Genomic DNA, 17,031 nt, shown 5'->3' with positions numbered 1-17,031 from the left:
TTTGAGAATCTGTTTCAATAATTATGATACTGGGTGCAAGGTAATGGTAATGCCTCTATATCAAAATCACATGTTTACATTTTCTTAAAGAAACAAAAACTTTTAAATAGAACTACAAGTGGATTGGCTGAAAACATGGAAGATGTTTCTACGTCTCCATGACCTGACGAGTCTAGGGGGTGTGGCATCAATAATATAATAAATTTGCCTAAGTTTTTATTCACTATGAGCAAGGAATCCTATTGTAAATCCACGAGTACTCCATTGTCTGGACCGTGCATTTGGTGCAATGCGAACACTAATCGTTCACTCATACATGCATATATACATACAGGCGCGAGCAGCCTCCCACTCCTTTTTGCTATAACAACCAAAAGGGCGGTCGGCGTGACTCAATGGAACAGCGATGCACACCCACCCGAAGTCATTCGCGTAGTAGACATGCATACATAAGGAGAACAATTGTTACTAAACCAAAGGAGTCAGAATAATGAAGCTCACAATCTAGCTACGTCAACCAGATTAGGCAGATAACCTGCGCGTGTCGTGGTAGATCTTCATCTTAGCGCTGCAGTGGTTGCATGGATGGGCTGAGAAAGGAAGGTCCAATCTGCAGACAATCAGGAACCCCTTGGTGAAATACTACTTTTGTTAGCAAGAGACGTTTCCAGACAGCTCTTGCTCTCACGCCTTGCCCTAGTGCGACATGGCGAGAGAGAACGGAGAGTCGGGGGATGGATCATCGTGGAAAAAACATGTTGATGATATCAAGAACATATTTGACTTCAAAGAAGTCCTTGGAACGTGAGTAATGATTGAAATAACGCTTAGATGTAGGCCTACTGTAGATACAGACAGTATATCTATATATATATATAGGCCCTGGATTTGAACCCCTGAAATGAAACTTTGTCCTGTAACAAAAGACATAGGCTACATTGTAGGCTAAATGTTAACGTAAATATAATTGTCAACTGACAGCTGTTGAATGTCGGAGGCTGGGCTTGAATTAAGTAAGACGTGAAAGATGCGGGTTGCTTTAAAACTATCTACATTGCCTTATCGTAGGCTAAAGACATTGTAAAATAGGCAAGATGGTGAACCATGGTGAACTGGTTGAGGTTTCTACCATGGGGACTAAAGTAATCTGATGTAAAGTTACATTTCTGGAGACAATTCAGCAGCACGTGTTCATGCCTGTGAATGTGAAGCTCTTCAACTGTGCCCATACCCACAAATGAAACTCATTGGAGAGCAGTGGAAGCTGTGCTCGGGGTAGCACATCAGGTAAACTCGTTTATGATGTGCTACACCATAAATAATGTATAGATTAGTGCTCGGTCAAATTGCTCAAACCACTGAATTTGGCATGTTACAGGGCCTAGATGCTCATCTCCTACATGGATCATCTGATTGGCCAACGCAACTAGGCCTGTCTGCTCCTGCATCCATACTGTCAATGTTGATATGACTTTTGTACATAAAAACAAACTTTTATCGTCAGTGTAGATACCAAAACGATTTTTTTTTCACGTTTCATGTTGGGGGATTTTGTTCATTACCCCCGTTGGTAGGCTACTTCATTACGATACACACACAAGTTCTTCTTACGCCTGAACTACAGAGCAGATGGATTCCACAGTTTATTTCTGTCCACTCACAGTTAGTGCTGCTTGACTGAATGTCTGCTCGTCACTTGCTGAGTTATGATGCAGTGAGAGAATGCAGATACTCATTTTGAAGGGCAAATTCCCCAAACTGAGAAAAATGTCTGTCTGGGCTATTCATGCACAGTTAAGTTACTCCAAAACTGTGCATTCTGTTGGGTGACTTAAGTTGACGTTTGATGGTGTATTTGAGTGAAAACCTGTGTGTATATATATATATATATATAAACATTTTGTCAATAAGATGAATAAGCCATGTATTGTTTTGTTCTGTGATGGAGCAGTTCTGAATTCCAGCTCTCCACTGAAGCAGCTCACATTCAAGAGCACCTCCCTCTCTGAGCAGAATGTGATGAGATATTATATTGTTGGGGGGGGCAAGGAGGAAATGGTCTCCCTTGGGAACCATGGTTTTACCCCAGGAAACTGGTGTCAAGCTGGAAAAGTAGGTCACCAATATCTTCAATAAACTGGCATGTCAGCCCCTATTCACAAGTGTACTCACCCAGAGAATAATAGGGGCCATCATTTCCTGTTGTTAAAGCTAGCAATGATGCATTGACAATAGATTTCCCAGTAGTTGATTATGGGTATGCAAATCCTTTCTTTTTTTCTGCTTCAACACACGCGCATGCACTCAGACACAAACAAACCGATCCGTTTCCCCCCCGTTCTGTTCCTGAGGTACGACCTGTGCCTCCCAGCACCCTCAGGGAGCCTCTCGTGAACCTGAATCCTTGATCTGAAACTGGTATGACCTCCAATCTGGTGGAGCAAGAGGAACCTTTACAAAAGGCTATATGCGTCTCACATTTAAGTACATGTGACAAGGCTATGCTACTTTTGGAATCAAGAGGTAGGTGATCCTTAGCCCAGGCAGATATACCGTACAATCCCCCATGGGTGTTCATGGTTAACTGTGAATAAAAATTGTGAATCATGATCACCCACTGTCTAATCAGTCAATAGATACATTTGAGAACCCTGATGACAACCCCCACAACCCAACACACCCCTAGCTACACTCCCTCCCCACTTCTGTCATATTGGCATTCAGAAGCACACTCCCCTCAGCCCTGTGTCAACATCACACAGGCTCCAACTGAGGCTCCTGTGGTCTGAACCAGCGAGTGCCTGGTTGTGTATGCAGCGCTGCGGAGCCAGTGTCACAGCAGGTCACTCACAGGGCCATCTTCTCCCGCTCACCCCCAGGCTTTGACTGGGGATTAAGAATAGACTGATCTAGGAAGGAGAGGGACCGGAAGAGAGAGATTATCTGTTTTCCTCTGCAGGCTTCACCCTGATCAGTGTCCAACAGGGAGGGATCAGCCCGTCTTGTGTCTTCCTTTGTGCCCCCCCCCCCAACCACTCTTAGCTTCTCCTCTTAATCCCCAGACATGAAAAGCACACTAGCAGGTTAGACATCCAGTAAGCAGCAGAACGGATGGCGTCTGACACCTCTATGATCGATCTGTATGCAAGCAATCTGAGTCGTGGATTTATCACTGATCCATAAGAGACTGTGTGGATGGAAAGGCGGCAGCTGAGTCTGTAATGGGTGTCGCTCTGTTGTCATGTTGTTGCCGTAGTTAGCTAATGAGATCTGCGCCGCTGAATCCACCCTGTATCCATCACTGCCGTCCTCCTCCCCTCCTCTGCACTCGGCAGGGCTAATTTCAGAGCTCTAAGCTGCTGATATTCTGAGGGACAAAACAAGTGTCTGCTGAGTGAGGAAATAAGTGTCCTCATCAGTGGACCTCCTGTCAGATTCTTGTGGTGAGGCAGTGGTCAGCCTCGGTAGAAGTGGCGCTCTCAGGAGGTACAATGTTATGTTATTTTTATTTTTATTTATAATGCGCCCCCCAACCAACTGTTACATCATCCCGGGGCGCAGCCCGGGTACAAAGGGACACAAACAAAAGCAAAGGACTGCAAACGAACAGATTAACAAGAAACGCCAGGAATTGGAGAGTGGCTGGCTGCTGTCGGGCGCAGCGCGCCGCAATATGTTATAACTTGAGCACAAAATAGTAGGTTGGTGGGCAGGTAATTCCTCAAGTACAAAAACACTTTGAAACCACCAACAATTCTGAAACCACCAACAATTTCTGTTGGTTATATATCAAAGGGAACAGAAGGCCAAATGGATATTTGTCTGTGTCCCCGTAGTGCTTTGTTGTGTTCTTTTAACCAGACCTACTTGCAGGGAGAGTGCTCTTGCTTGATTCTCCAAGGGGTAGTGAAGCATTTGGTGGTTCTGTGTTCCCATGCAGCCATTGCAGAAGTGAGCAAATCCTCTTGCTTGTTCAGAGTGGGTCTTTAGATGAGTTCCTCACTCCTTGAACACAGTTTTGAGTGTGATTGCAGCCAGGCAACTGGAATGGGGACCCTGAGATGTTTGTGTGGGTGCAGTGTCCGATGCCTGGCCTCCCCCCACACATCAGCCCCTCAAACTGTACGGCCCCCACACAGCCTCCACACATCTCTCTGGCTCCCAAGATTGGGAGCTTCTGACTGGCATCTAAGCGCATCCATCCACATAGGTCTATTCATCACTTCAAAATATGTAGTCTACCCATGGCAAAAAAATATATTTTGTAAAGGCCTCATCTACAGTGCTTCTCAGAAAAATTGAGTAATGTGGAAATCTCATTATTTTCCGTAATTTAATTAAAAAAGTGAAACTTTCATATATGATAGATTCAGAACACGTAGTGAAATATTTCAAGGCTGATTGCCTCCATGCCACGCTCACGCCGATGCAGTAATTTGTGTAAAAGGAGCCCTGACCAAGTATTGAGTTTATAAATGAACATACTGAACATACTGTACAATCATAAATATTAAAACAAAATGTGTTTATGAATGCATGAAAGTTTCACTTTATGAATTAAGTTATGGAAAATAACGAACTTTTCCCACAAAATTCATTTTTTGGGGGGTGCACCTGTATCATATATCCCTAACATTAATGGGTATTTTTAGCAATTGTTTGCAATTAATGGGGTAAACAGGTTTTTGGTGTAAGAGTACTTTCTCTTTCATTTTGAGCCTACTTAGACTATACAGCCTTACAGGTCTTAAAATCAAAGCGAAATTAATGTTACTGTACACTAATCAATCAATGAATGTACTGGTGACATAATTACTAGCAATCAAAATTAACAAATGAAAAGCAATGGATATGCTTCAGTCACTTATAAGCTGAGAGTAAGAAAGATGTCATGTATTGTTTGTTTCACTTTTCACAACAGTGACAACAATGCTGCAGTTAATGAATAAAACACAATTTTTGCTTTTTGTCTTAATAGTGGTATTTTTAAAAATCTTCAGTTAACACAGATGTATCGACTCATGATGTATCGATGATGAATTGTCTTACAATATGTATCAGGGTTTAATATCGCAAGGTTATCGTATCGTGAGTTACCCTGTGATTCCCGCCCTAGTATAGAAGCGGCTGCACTTTTCAGTTTTATTTGTAATTTTTGTCCCATTGAAATGAATGATGGAATGTGGTGGAAGTTGGTGATTTGAAAATATCCAGACATTTTGCAAACTGCTGCTAGTTTTACAATTGTCACAGTACTTTCACATATTCTACACTAAAATGTTCAGATTTCCGTGCTTTCACACTCAATATCTAAGCGATTCCATATAGTTTTTGAATCATGTTTGCCATCTACTGTATCTATAATTATAGAAATGGATGACTAGCAACCGCGATGATCTCGACAATCGGCCAATATATAAAGTTGACATTCGGCAGGCGTATTCCTCAGCACCCCTGGACGTGCAGTGTCACCTGTGAAGTTGTTTGGATCAGCGGTTCTTGACGGGCGCTGTCTGATAAAAAGTAGTTTTGCGTGGCAGCCATACGCTCCCGTGCAGTGCTACAATCAACCCAAGATCCATGATACCAAGGGGTTGATTTCAATTTTACCAGCTGACTTACAATGCTACTAGTTAGCTAGCTACAGATAGCCTTCCATTAGCATTCTAGCTTACTGCAGGAATAAAGGTAAAAATAACATTCCCTAACGAACAGAATATGTTTGATATACATTAGTGTTTCCTCTAGGATGGCAGCGGAGGTGATTCCACACAATGGTGGAATTAATGTTCCACTCTATCGACAGTTGATATTTTCAAATTCATACCCATTTTCAAACTTGTCACTACTTCTACAGTTCCATCTGGTACCCACTGTTCCTACAGTGTTAATATCTAAGCTGTGACATTTCTACTTCTTGAGATGGAGCTGCCTGAACCCAACCATGCTTTCCTCACACCTGCCCTCTAGTGCTGGTGCACAATGGTATTGGCAGCTCCTCATTGGTCTACATTTCATGCTACGAACGGACACACAGGTCACATATAGAAGTGGCACCACGGCTGTTAATGCAATTTCTAATTCATATCTCATTCGCCACACAGAGGCAGTGGCCTAAGGCCCGGGACCAGGGGGCTGAAGTGTGCCAGTCTAGAGCAGGGGTTCCCAACCTTTCTTCCCCAGAGCCCCCCACTTACACCTGATGGAATTTGCCCCCCCTTCCCCCTAAGTCGCTGTGAACGTCCATTCTGTGTATGTTTATATGTGCGCTAATTACATCAGGTATAAGTTAGGGGACAATGAAGTGCTTCGCCAACGTAGCAGTAATATTAATTTTGACACGATTCATAGTCTCAACTATTAATTTGTTGAATTTATATGGTATTGTAGAGCCGTAAATAGAAGGCTTTTTGACCCTTCATCAGATATAATCATGTATTTTGTTACAATTGCTGTGTGACATGTCAATAACATGATTCTTTGACAAATATTTGTCTAGCTAATATTAAGGCCTCAAATTATTTGAGGCCTGGCGCCCCCCCCCCCCTGCAATTGTTGGCGCGCCCCTAAGGGGGGCCCGGACCCCAGCTTGGGAAACCCTGGTCTAGAGTAACCAAATCTGAGGGGGCAGTAATCGCCCTTATCTACACCCTCCGGCCTCCGTGAGATCTCTGGCTTAGCGGCATCTTTACACAGGTTTTGTTGACGCCTCTGTGGATTTCCAGTCCCTCTGTGTTTCTATTTCTGTATGTATTTCTTTGAGGGACACGATTTTATCGGGCAGTGAGCTTTCCTTCCAAGAAAGATCCGAATGACTGTTGGCTCATTTAACCAACATTGCGGTCAGCTCAAAGCTTACATTCCAGGAACACGGCCCCAGGTCCCGGCGCTGGAAGTACAGCGATCTAGGAACATTCTTTCTCACATTGGCGCCTGCTGTTTGATAGCATAGAGGAGATGTCTCAAATCATCACCACGAGGCACTAGGAAACATGGCAATTCAAAGTTGTCATACACTATTACCCATCACTATATTGCTTGCTTGGTAAAGGTTGGCATTATAGTGCAGTGGAGAAACTAAAGTGAGTTCCACTAGCAAGAGCTCCACCTGGATTACCAAGCTCTGACTTTCCATCCACATTACATAAAGGGAGCACTAATGCGTCTTATACAAGATGATTCAGTGTGATTACTCGCCAGCACCGCCACCAGCTGCAGCGGCAGAACATGCTGTGACTGTGAAAAAAAACTACAGCCTCAGCCCCCAGGAAATACACCCACCATGTGCACAACACAAGTTTACGTAAGGGCATTCAACATGGTCATCATTGACAAAGGTTTTTGATCACAGACTGGTGGCCTGTGATCCTGAAGAGTACAATGTCTTGTTATATATTGCATAAACTCATTTTACAGCTTGCGTTCTCAGGACTACGTAACGGCCTTAGTCCCCAGATCTTGCACTGAGTTTGGGAAGAGGGCTTTCACTACTCTGCTCCCTCTACCTGGAATGGACTTCAAAAAACTCTTAATCTCCAGGCTCTTATTACCTTGCGTAGTTTTAAAACCATACTCACTGACTTTTTAATGACTGAAATGGGCGTGTGCAAATGCTTCACTACATAATCTTACTGCTCATTGTACACACTGTAGTAATGTTATGTATGTTGCTTAACATAACCTTGACCTCAGAGAAGAGTCCATTAGGCAGCTAGAGGGTCTAGCAGAATCACACAGCTAAGGCTACTATGGGGCGGCTGTATAGCTCAGGAGGTAGAGCAGGTCGTCCAATGATCATAGGGTCGGCGGTTCGAATCCTGACTACCTGTCGAAGTGTCCTTCGGCAAGACACTGAACCCCAAATTGCTAGCGCCTTGCATGGCAGCTGCCACAATTGGTGTGTGAATGGGTGAAGGAGAGGCCATTGTAAAGAGCTTTGGATAAAACTGCTATATAAGTGCAGTCCATTTACCTTTACCATTTACCATGAAGGCACAACGAGAGTGCTGTCTTTACCGCCTACTACCTTTGAGCCAACTACAACGTATCCAACTTCCTTAATGCTGTGCTTAAATGCTCCAGTTCACACCTAGGGTCAATTTACGTAGGCACTGCCGAGTCAGATCTGATGTCAAGCTTTGTTTGTCTGTGTGTGTGTGTGTGTGTTCAGTTACAGACTTATCCTCACCCACCTGTGTTGGGTTTAGTAGATCCATAGACAGTCAGAATTGAAAATGAAATGGAATGTTTATTACCATGTGTAAGTACAGGTACTGGTATATTGGAATTCTTGTCATCGCTTGTCCTTACAGTATTTTATCAGTACTAATCGGTTCCTTGGTACACAGCTTCACATCATGTCAGAGGCCCTGCAGTATGTATTATTTTTATGAAGTGACAATGAGAGGTGTTTCACTCTCTTGGCCTCAGCAGGAAGTGATGTCGTTATGTTCCCCCGGGTGAGACTGATGTAGGAACGCTGCTGCCTTGTGTTCTTACATTACCTCAGAGAGTTTCAAGGCTTCCTGTGGTTTCAATTCTGTTTCTCATACGGTATGCTGCAGAGAGAGCAACCGGCAAACGGTAAGACGTGAGAGAGACGTTTCATACGCACACACGCGGTGAGATAATACAGGAATCCTCTCTATTCCAAACCATACTTTGTTAATTGGTGTTAGGCACCGAACACAGTGATGCTAGATTTTCACGTTGGTGGACTATCAACATTATTTTTTCTTGCAGAGGCCCCTGTCCAGACCAGGTTATAGCCTGAACATTATCATCAGATCATATCCTGAACATTATGTCCAGAGAACAGGTCATAGCCTGAAGATTATGTCCAGAGAACAGGTCATGGCCTGAACATTATGTCCTGAGACCAGATCATAACCTGAAGATTATATCTAGTCCAGGTCATAGCCTGAACATTATGTCCAGCTAAGGTCATAGCCGGTAGGGTATGGGTTCTAATCTGTCCGTGATTAAGTCAGCTCCCAGGGTCAGTGTGTGGTCCTCCTCCTCCTCACCCCTCCTATCTGTTTGTGTCTCTGTGTGTTTGTAGGAGGGTTAGCGGCATGTAGCTCTCTCTGTGCTAACCCTGTGGGGAGTGTAGAGAGGGATTAGCATGGATTTGATGACCACAGGCGACTTGGCGGCCGCAGCTGAGTAGAGAGCTCACTGGGAGAGACTGATTACATACAGAGTATATAATGGACCCTTTACACCAACCAGCATAAACAAAATCAAGGTGGTGTGTGTGTGTGTGTGTACCTGTGGGTGTATGTGTTTGTATATCTGTGAGTGAGGGACAAAACCAGTGAGTGGGAGGACAATCTCTCTGCAACAAGCACTTATTTCCACCGTGGGGAGATGCTGACAGAAAAAGAGAGAGGGGGGAGGAAAGCATTGGAAAGAACAAAAAGAGAGGGAAGGTGAAGGGTGGATGGAGGGAAAGAGGGAGCGGAGGTGTGCAGAGAAAAGTGGTTGAGGAAAAGAGGAGAAGAACGGATAGTCGCCAGCTCATAGGGGTTGTTAAGGACGACTGAACATGGTAACATAGCAACAGATACAGATTGCTTGGGCAAATATTCCCTTAATTCCATATTTGCTTCTTTTTTTCATCACAGATTTCATGTATAGAGAGACAGGTGGTTTGAGGAGGGCTCTCTATCTTGTATCCTAAATGGGTGATTTTAAAGGTTCAAATGTGTTTGCAGTGCAATTGCATCTACGCAAGCACATATGCACCAGCACACGGCAACACACGGCAGTGTTACCCATATCCGTGGACTTTGGAGGATCTCAGTAAATATTCACAATATGCTGTTTTGTGTACTCTGCTGTGTTCGTCTTCGAACGCATTTCACGAAGCGGAGGTTTCCTATGTCAATACTCTCTGTGCTTATGTAAAGCTGACCAAGGTACTCTCTCTTCTCTCTCTCTCTCTTTCTCTCTCTCTATCCCTCACCCCCCCTCTCTCATGCCCTGTCTCTCATCTCCTCTTTTACAGTGGGGCATTCTCTGAGGTGGTGATGGCTCGGGAGAAAGCCACCGGAAAGATGGTCGCAGTAAAGTGTATCCCGAAAAAAGCTTTGAAGGGGAAGGAGACCAGCATCGAAAATGAAATCGCCGTGCTTCGGAAGTAAGAACCCTTCCGTACCACTGGTGTGGAGCTGGTGATCAGGATCTTACCTAATGACACACGCCATCCAAATTCCATCAACTTCCTCCTTCATACCTCCGTTCTCCCCCTAGTCCTCTGCCTCTCTCGCTCCCCGGACATGGCGGCCGAGGACTAGTGGCTGTGTTGTCACCACAGCCGTAGTAAGGACGCGGTGGCAGCGTCCGTAGTCATTATATACCTGGCGCTCCTCATTCAAAGTGACTAACAAGTCAAATCACATTGATGACCCCCGTCTGAGGAGACCATGGAACAGGATAGTGATTGGTCACTCCATCTGCCGCTGATGGGTTAATCTGGGTCAGTGGGCTAATCTGAATGGGTTAATCTGAGAAGAATCTGAAACTGAAAATCTGAATCTTAATTCTCATGAGAGCCTCAGCCAACAATCACTCTTCACGAGAATGTGATCGCTATTGGGCAGAGTAGTTGCCTGGTTACGACTGCCAACCACTGATGGTGCTGACCCCTCGCCCCCCCCCCCCCCCACTCTTCCTCCATCTACCTCTCTCTCCGTGTGTTACCGTTACCATGGCGCAGCACATCGATCAAGCTGTGGTCTTAACCACAGGCCTCCAGGTCCAGGTCAGACGGTTGTGTGGGTGTTGTTTATTTGTTTGAGACACCCTCCGATGACATCCCCCCACACACACGCATACACACACACACACACACACACACACACACGTTGCTCTGTGTTATCACCTCACGTCCATGTTGAGTGTTAGTGTTCTGCCACCTGCTGTTGCTTGGACACAAGATCCCACCTCCTGGTTCTCCAGAATGCCTCAGGTGCTCTCACTGGCAGGAGTTACAGAAAGCCTCTCTCACCCTGTGTGATTGGTGCATGAAGTAGAGAGTGACTGGACAGTTCAGCAAGTTTATACACACACACACACACACGTTCGCTCACTCTTTCTTGTCAGAAATGAATGCAGCACTTTTGTGGAATATTGCGCCGTGCTGAAATGATGAGGACTGACTTGTTTCTCTCTCAGGATAAAACATGAGAATATTGTGGCTTTGGAGGACATCTACGAGAGTTCCAACCACCTGTACCTCATCATGCAGCTGTGAGTAGAGCAGCGCTGGACTGGGCATCTCTCCCTCCACATCGCCGCCTTGTCGTCGTCCACGTGCATGCCAGTCATTTTGATAATGGATCATATTTTGCTGCAGGAAGCATTCGCATGTCCTTGAGAGGAAATATCCAAGGTCAAAAATTGTACCTTGGTATCTCCTCTGCTTTTACAAGCATATATACACAGATTTGTCTCAGTGTGGGTTGTTGTTACAATAAAGTACAGTCTAGTTGTGGAGAAAATCCAGCAACACTGACCAAACTATACAAACAAAAAAAGGTTTTCTGAAACCTGATGAAGGTCTAAGCATCGAAACATTGTTTTTTTCCTGTCTTCCAATAAAGAGTTTGTTAGTGTTGGTGGATTTTCTCCACATCCAGATTGCTTACTATCCTACGCACCTGACTTAAAGTTTTTTATAAGGTGTGCAACAGCCCTTTCACAGACAATAAAGTACAGGAATATCTCGTCTCAGGCAGGATAGCTCTTTTGTTTGGTCTTGACTGTGTACAGTTATGTGTACTTGTGTCTGTTAATGTCGATTGTCTTGTGTTGTCATATATTGTCTTTCTGTGAATGTTCATACTGTATGTTTTGTCCTCGAGGACCCCCTCGAAAACGAGTTAGTGCAACTCAAGGGGCTTATCCTCATTTCAATACATTTTGAATGAATGAATACAAGAGTTTTATCAAGAGATTTTCTGTAATGATTGCTCTAACGGGGTTATGACATCATTGGAAGGGTGTTCATCTTTGTGAGTGTAAATGTAGTGTGCTGATTCAGTGGGTTGTGCTCTCAGGGTGTCGGGAGGGGAGCTGTTTGACCGCATTGTGGAGAAGGGTTTCTACACGGAGATGGACGCCAGCCGGCTCATCAAACAGGTTTTGAATGCAGTCAACTACCTCCACGCCATGGGCATAGTACACAGAGACCTCAAGGTACTACGGCTGCTCACACACACATGCACACACACAGATGTATATATATATATATATATATGAGTCACGCATACACACACGCACACCCCTGTTATTACTATAATTGTGTGGGTGATGTGGGCTTATGGGAGTGATGTGTGGGTGGTTCGGTAAACAAGAGCCTGTATGTTATTGTGCCTGTTGTGTTGTTTTTGTATATTTTGCGTTGGACCCCCTTGAAAACGAGATGGTTTAATCTCAAGGGGTAATCCATTAATAAACTTGAACTTAACACAGACGCACACAAACACACACACACACACATGCACACACTGCAACACCTCCAGCTGTAGAGAATGCATAACCCTCACAAACCTTTTCTGTTTTTTGTCCCCTGCTCAGCCAGAGAACCTGCTCTACTTCAACCCTCATGAAGAATCTAAGATCATGATCAGTGACTTCGGCCTGTCCAAGATGGAGGGGACAGGAGACGTGATGGCTACAGCTTGTGGGACCCCAGGATATGTGGGTGAGGCTGCCCCCCTGTGCTCTCTCTCTGCCATTAAATGGGCAGCTTCAGTGAAATGGCTGAACAGGAGTTAGAGTGCAGTAGAAGCCCAACCTTGACCTGATCTAATCTCCCCCTTACCTCTGGCTAACCTAAATTTAGTTCACCTAATCTGATCTGACCACCACATTATTCATGTGCGGTAAACATTTAATTAAAGGGTGAAAAGCTCCTAGTTGACCGAAATAGAGATTTTACGGTTTCTCTGGATTAGAATCCTCATATTGCCCTCAGGAGAGCTTAGTCACTACCTCCTCCCTAGCGACAGCGCAGGACGAGAGGTCATGTTTTCGGTGGCGTGTGTACGTCTGTACGTGCGGACGTACACACGCCACCGAAAGCATTACCAGTACATACATCTGTCAGAAGGACTACGCAAAAACTACTGCACCGATTTTCATGAAACTTGGTGGAAGAGTGTTGCATGGGCCAATTTACAACCTTTTTAATTTTGGAGCGGATCCGAAGTACGGGGCGGGTTCATAAGTCATCCAAACATGGCCAGCCATTCACCTCCATTTATTATTAGAGACCAGGTGTCCTCTTAAACTACTAGACAGATTTTCATGAAACTCGTGGAGGTGTGTAGCATGGGTCAGCTAACAACCAATTCAATTCTGGAGTGGATCCGAATCACGAGGCAGGTCCACGAGCCGCCCAAACAAGGCCAGACTGGCCATTCACCACCATAAATTTTTTGGACTAGGATTACACAAAAACTACCAGACTGCTTTTCATGAAACTTGGTGGAGAGGTGTAGCATGGGCCAATTTAGAACCCATTTAATTTTGCCGTGCACAGAGCCACGAAATGCATTCAGGGGCAGAGGTCTGTGCTCTCAGCACCATTTCTAGTTGGGTTTGAGACTTTTTCATCCACATTTTTTTCCGGTGGCATATTTTCAGAGTATATTTTTCTACAGTCTCACCCTGAACGTTTGCTCTCTCCACAGCTCCAGAGGTGCTGGCACAAAAGCCCTACAGCAAAGCAGTGGACTGCTGGTCTATTGGAGTCATCGCTTACATACTGTAAGTGCTTAATTTCCATGTTCATCAGAGGATAGGAACAGCTCATGGTTACATGTGCACTGATATTACAGAGGTTTGGTAGCAATACAACACACAGCCACATTTGCCACATATAGATGTGCTCTATTACATTACCTCAAAAGTGAGTCAAAACTTCCCTATTAAAATGTTATCTGCATCAAGCTCCCAAACGAATTAACTGCGCTGCTCGTTAGGCCCTGGATATACTTCCTGTTTAGCAACGTGTCTGTGTAGTGTATTTTTCACATTCAACCGCAGCCGACGCTCCCAAGTAAGGCAGGAAACGTATGGTGGATGCGCACGCGTAGTTAAAAGCAAGTTTACCACAGGCTTTAGAGGGAAACGAACCCCCAGCCTCGTTAGCTGTGCGTCAGATGTGACAGTTAATCAGGTGGAATCATTTCTGATACCCTCACATATGGGAAAGCTTGGACCCCAGAATGCAACTGAAAAAAGTCATCGGCTGATACAGTGCTGGTTGGCTATTACTGAATTCAGATTGTTTTATGACGACAAAACGACTGGGAATGAGATGAGCCAACATCAAAACCATTCAGACGCAGATGGAGTTACTCATGTCACTGTGTAATCATCTCTGTTCCCATAGGTTGTGTGGCTACCCTCCCTTCTATGACGAGAACGACTCAAAGCTCTTTGAGCAGATTCTCAAGGCAGACTACGAGTTTGACGCTCCCTATTGGGATGACATATCAGACTCCGGTGAGAAGCGTGTATGAGTTTGCCGCACGTGTGCGTGTCTTGAGCATCTACAGTGCTATATTGCATGGATCAGATACAAATCCCAACCCACATGAATGAGACTCCCCCCTCCTGTGCCTTCCACAGCCAAAGACTTCATCGGCTCCCTGATGGAGAAAGATCCGGAGAAGAGGTTCTCATGTGACCAGGCTCTGGAGCACCCGTGGTGAGTGACTAACGACCATAGCCACCACCACCACACTCGGCCCGGCCACACAATCACCGGGAACCGCAGGGCACGATGAAAGCAGACAGGATCATGACGCATACGCGCCGGAGGTGACGTGCGCACCACGGAGAGCATGTCCTCCCACTGTCATCTGTCGCCATGGCTCCCCACCTAGACCCTACTCTGCCTTTCTCTGAGAGAGAGAGAGGGAGAGAAAGTGAGAGAGAGAGAGGGAGAGAGAGAGGCGGAAAGGGTCAGGGAGTTCATCGGAGAGGGATATCTGCTGAATAAATCGCTGCCAATTAGCGGCTAGTGTTCTGAAGGATGTTTGAAGAACACTGAGGCACTAATGAACTGCCCCGGCCACAGCTAACACGGGGGACAGTATGTGGGAGGTCGTCTCTAGCTGAGGACGAGAATATGAAACAGCTCATTATTATGTTATGGTGCTACTGGGTCTTTGACAGCTGGTACAGGTATGATGCAGCTGACACACTCCCGGTGTGTGGCACCGGTGGTAACGGGTGCATTGAGAAATGTGAGGGGGCATATGGGCATCATTCTGAAAACACAAGCTGGTAACATGGATGACATGGATAGCAACACATCTCATAGTGCCCCTGTGATGTGCTTTTGAGTGCTTTTTCAGTATTTCCCTCAGAAGGCCGTAAGTGGTGTTTATTCAGTTCGGTGCTGTTTACCATTTCTGCAGTAAGAAGGGAAATGTTGTTTTTCCAGGATTGCTGGGGACACGGCGCTCTGCAAGAACATCCATGAATCTGTTAGCCGTCAGATGCGTAAAAACTTTGCTAAGAGCAAATGGAGGGTGAGTACACATAACTAGGGGCTGCCGATGCGATGTCATTTTGTGTGTATCAAAGGTCTCATTAAATCTCTTCATCTTTTTACATGCCACTCATTCATCGCCACATCCCCCCCCTCTCTGTCCCTCCCTTTCTCCATCTCTCTTTCTCTTCCTCTCATCCCTCCCTCCCTCCCTCCCTCTCTCTCTGTTGCAGCAAGCGTTCAACGCCACAGCTGTGATTCGCCATATGAGGCGCCTGCAGCTGGGCAGCAGTCTGGGTAGTAGTTTTGGCGTCAGCGTCGACGGCACCAACCCCAGAACCGGCGTCCAGAGCCGAGGACCTGCCAAGAGCCAGTCTGTGGACTGTGCCCCCGTGTCCCGCAAAGAATGTGAGTGACACCTCAATGTTGATCTGGGCCTGGGACAGGTTTTTCTAGCTGCGTTCAAAATTGGCATCGGGGTAAATACAGTTCGGTGAGCTTATGCTCTGTCGATCAAAGCGGCCCTTTAAGGAATGGCAGTCTGCACATAAGGAATGGTAGACTGCACATAAGGAATGGTAGTCTAGACATACGGAATGGTAGTCTACACATAAGGAGTGGTAGTCTCAAAATAATGAGTGATAGTCTACACATAAGGAATGGTAGTCTACAAGGAATGGTAGTCTACACATAAGTAATGGAAGTCTACACATAAGAAATGGTAGTCTAAACATAAGGAATGGTAGTCTACACAAGGAATGGTAGTCTACACATAAGGAATGGTAGTCTACACATAAGGAATGGTAATCTACACATAAGGAATGGTAGTCTACACATAACGTAACTGTTATAGCTGGCATGTCACGATATGCACTTTATTGTTGGATGCATGAGTGGCGTCACGGATGGGATGGTGCCGTTGGGATCGTGTTACTGAGGGCGTTGTCGTCCCCTAGGTCTTCCCTCTGCTGGGGCATGCAGCCCCATGCCCATCGGAGAGGAATCCCAGGTGCCAGCGGAGCTGCCCCGGCCACGCCCCTCCACCGTCACCACTATACACACCGGGACTAAATGACGCCAGATGCCGCGGGAGGTCAGCTGGGAGACGACGGAGCTTTGAGTCGGGACACACTGCCGTCCCGCCCCTCGGAGCTCCATGTTGTCCCTCGGTCTGCCCATCCCGCCCGCTCCCCGCCGCCACGCTAGCCGTGCTGGGGAGAACTTGAGGAGCCGCCAGCCCGGCTCGTCTGTCCTTGGCTCGGCACCCCAGTGCTGCACTCCCTCCCGCGGGGCTGGAGGTGGAAAGGGAGGAAGAGAAGAGAGTGAAAAGGGTTTCATTCTGGGGCTTGGTCCTCTGTCACTCCACCCTCCTCCGAGAGGATATGGAGCCTGTTTGGGGAGTGGGGGAGTTCTGAGCCCACATGGGAACTCTTTATCTTTGTTTCTTGATTGAGGCTGTTGTTCTTTGACTGTGAGCGTCATCACACAGTGTCCTCTAATGTCTGCCTTGTGTGAACAGC

At 45.8% G+C, this 17,031-nt stretch overlaps 1 protein-coding gene across 1 annotated transcript; it reads left to right on the top strand.

Moving 5' to 3' along the window:
• Positions 1 to 706: 706 nt before the first annotated feature.
• On the top strand, positions 707 to 16,586 carry camk1db (calcium/calmodulin-dependent protein kinase 1Db; the record flags this gene model as incomplete). Its single annotated transcript, XM_084452788.1, has 11 exons — positions 707 to 804; positions 10,010 to 10,141; positions 11,179 to 11,253; positions 12,063 to 12,201; positions 12,583 to 12,709; positions 13,701 to 13,776; positions 14,405 to 14,517; positions 14,644 to 14,722; positions 15,464 to 15,551; positions 15,745 to 15,919; positions 16,468 to 16,586. The coding sequence occupies 11 exons, from the start codon at positions 707 to 709 to the stop codon at positions 16,584 to 16,586; spliced, it is 1,221 nt and encodes a 406-aa protein (XP_084308914.1).
• Positions 16,587 to 17,031: the final 445 nt, after the last annotated feature.

This window comes from Borostomias antarcticus (assembly GCF_949987555.1).
Source record: "Borostomias antarcticus genome assembly, chromosome: 18".
Classification (NCBI taxonomy): domain Eukaryota; kingdom Metazoa; phylum Chordata; class Actinopteri; order Stomiiformes; family Stomiidae; genus Borostomias; species Borostomias antarcticus.
The sequence above is the reverse complement of the archived record's forward strand: the minus strand, read 5'-3'. Positions and strand labels throughout refer to the sequence as shown.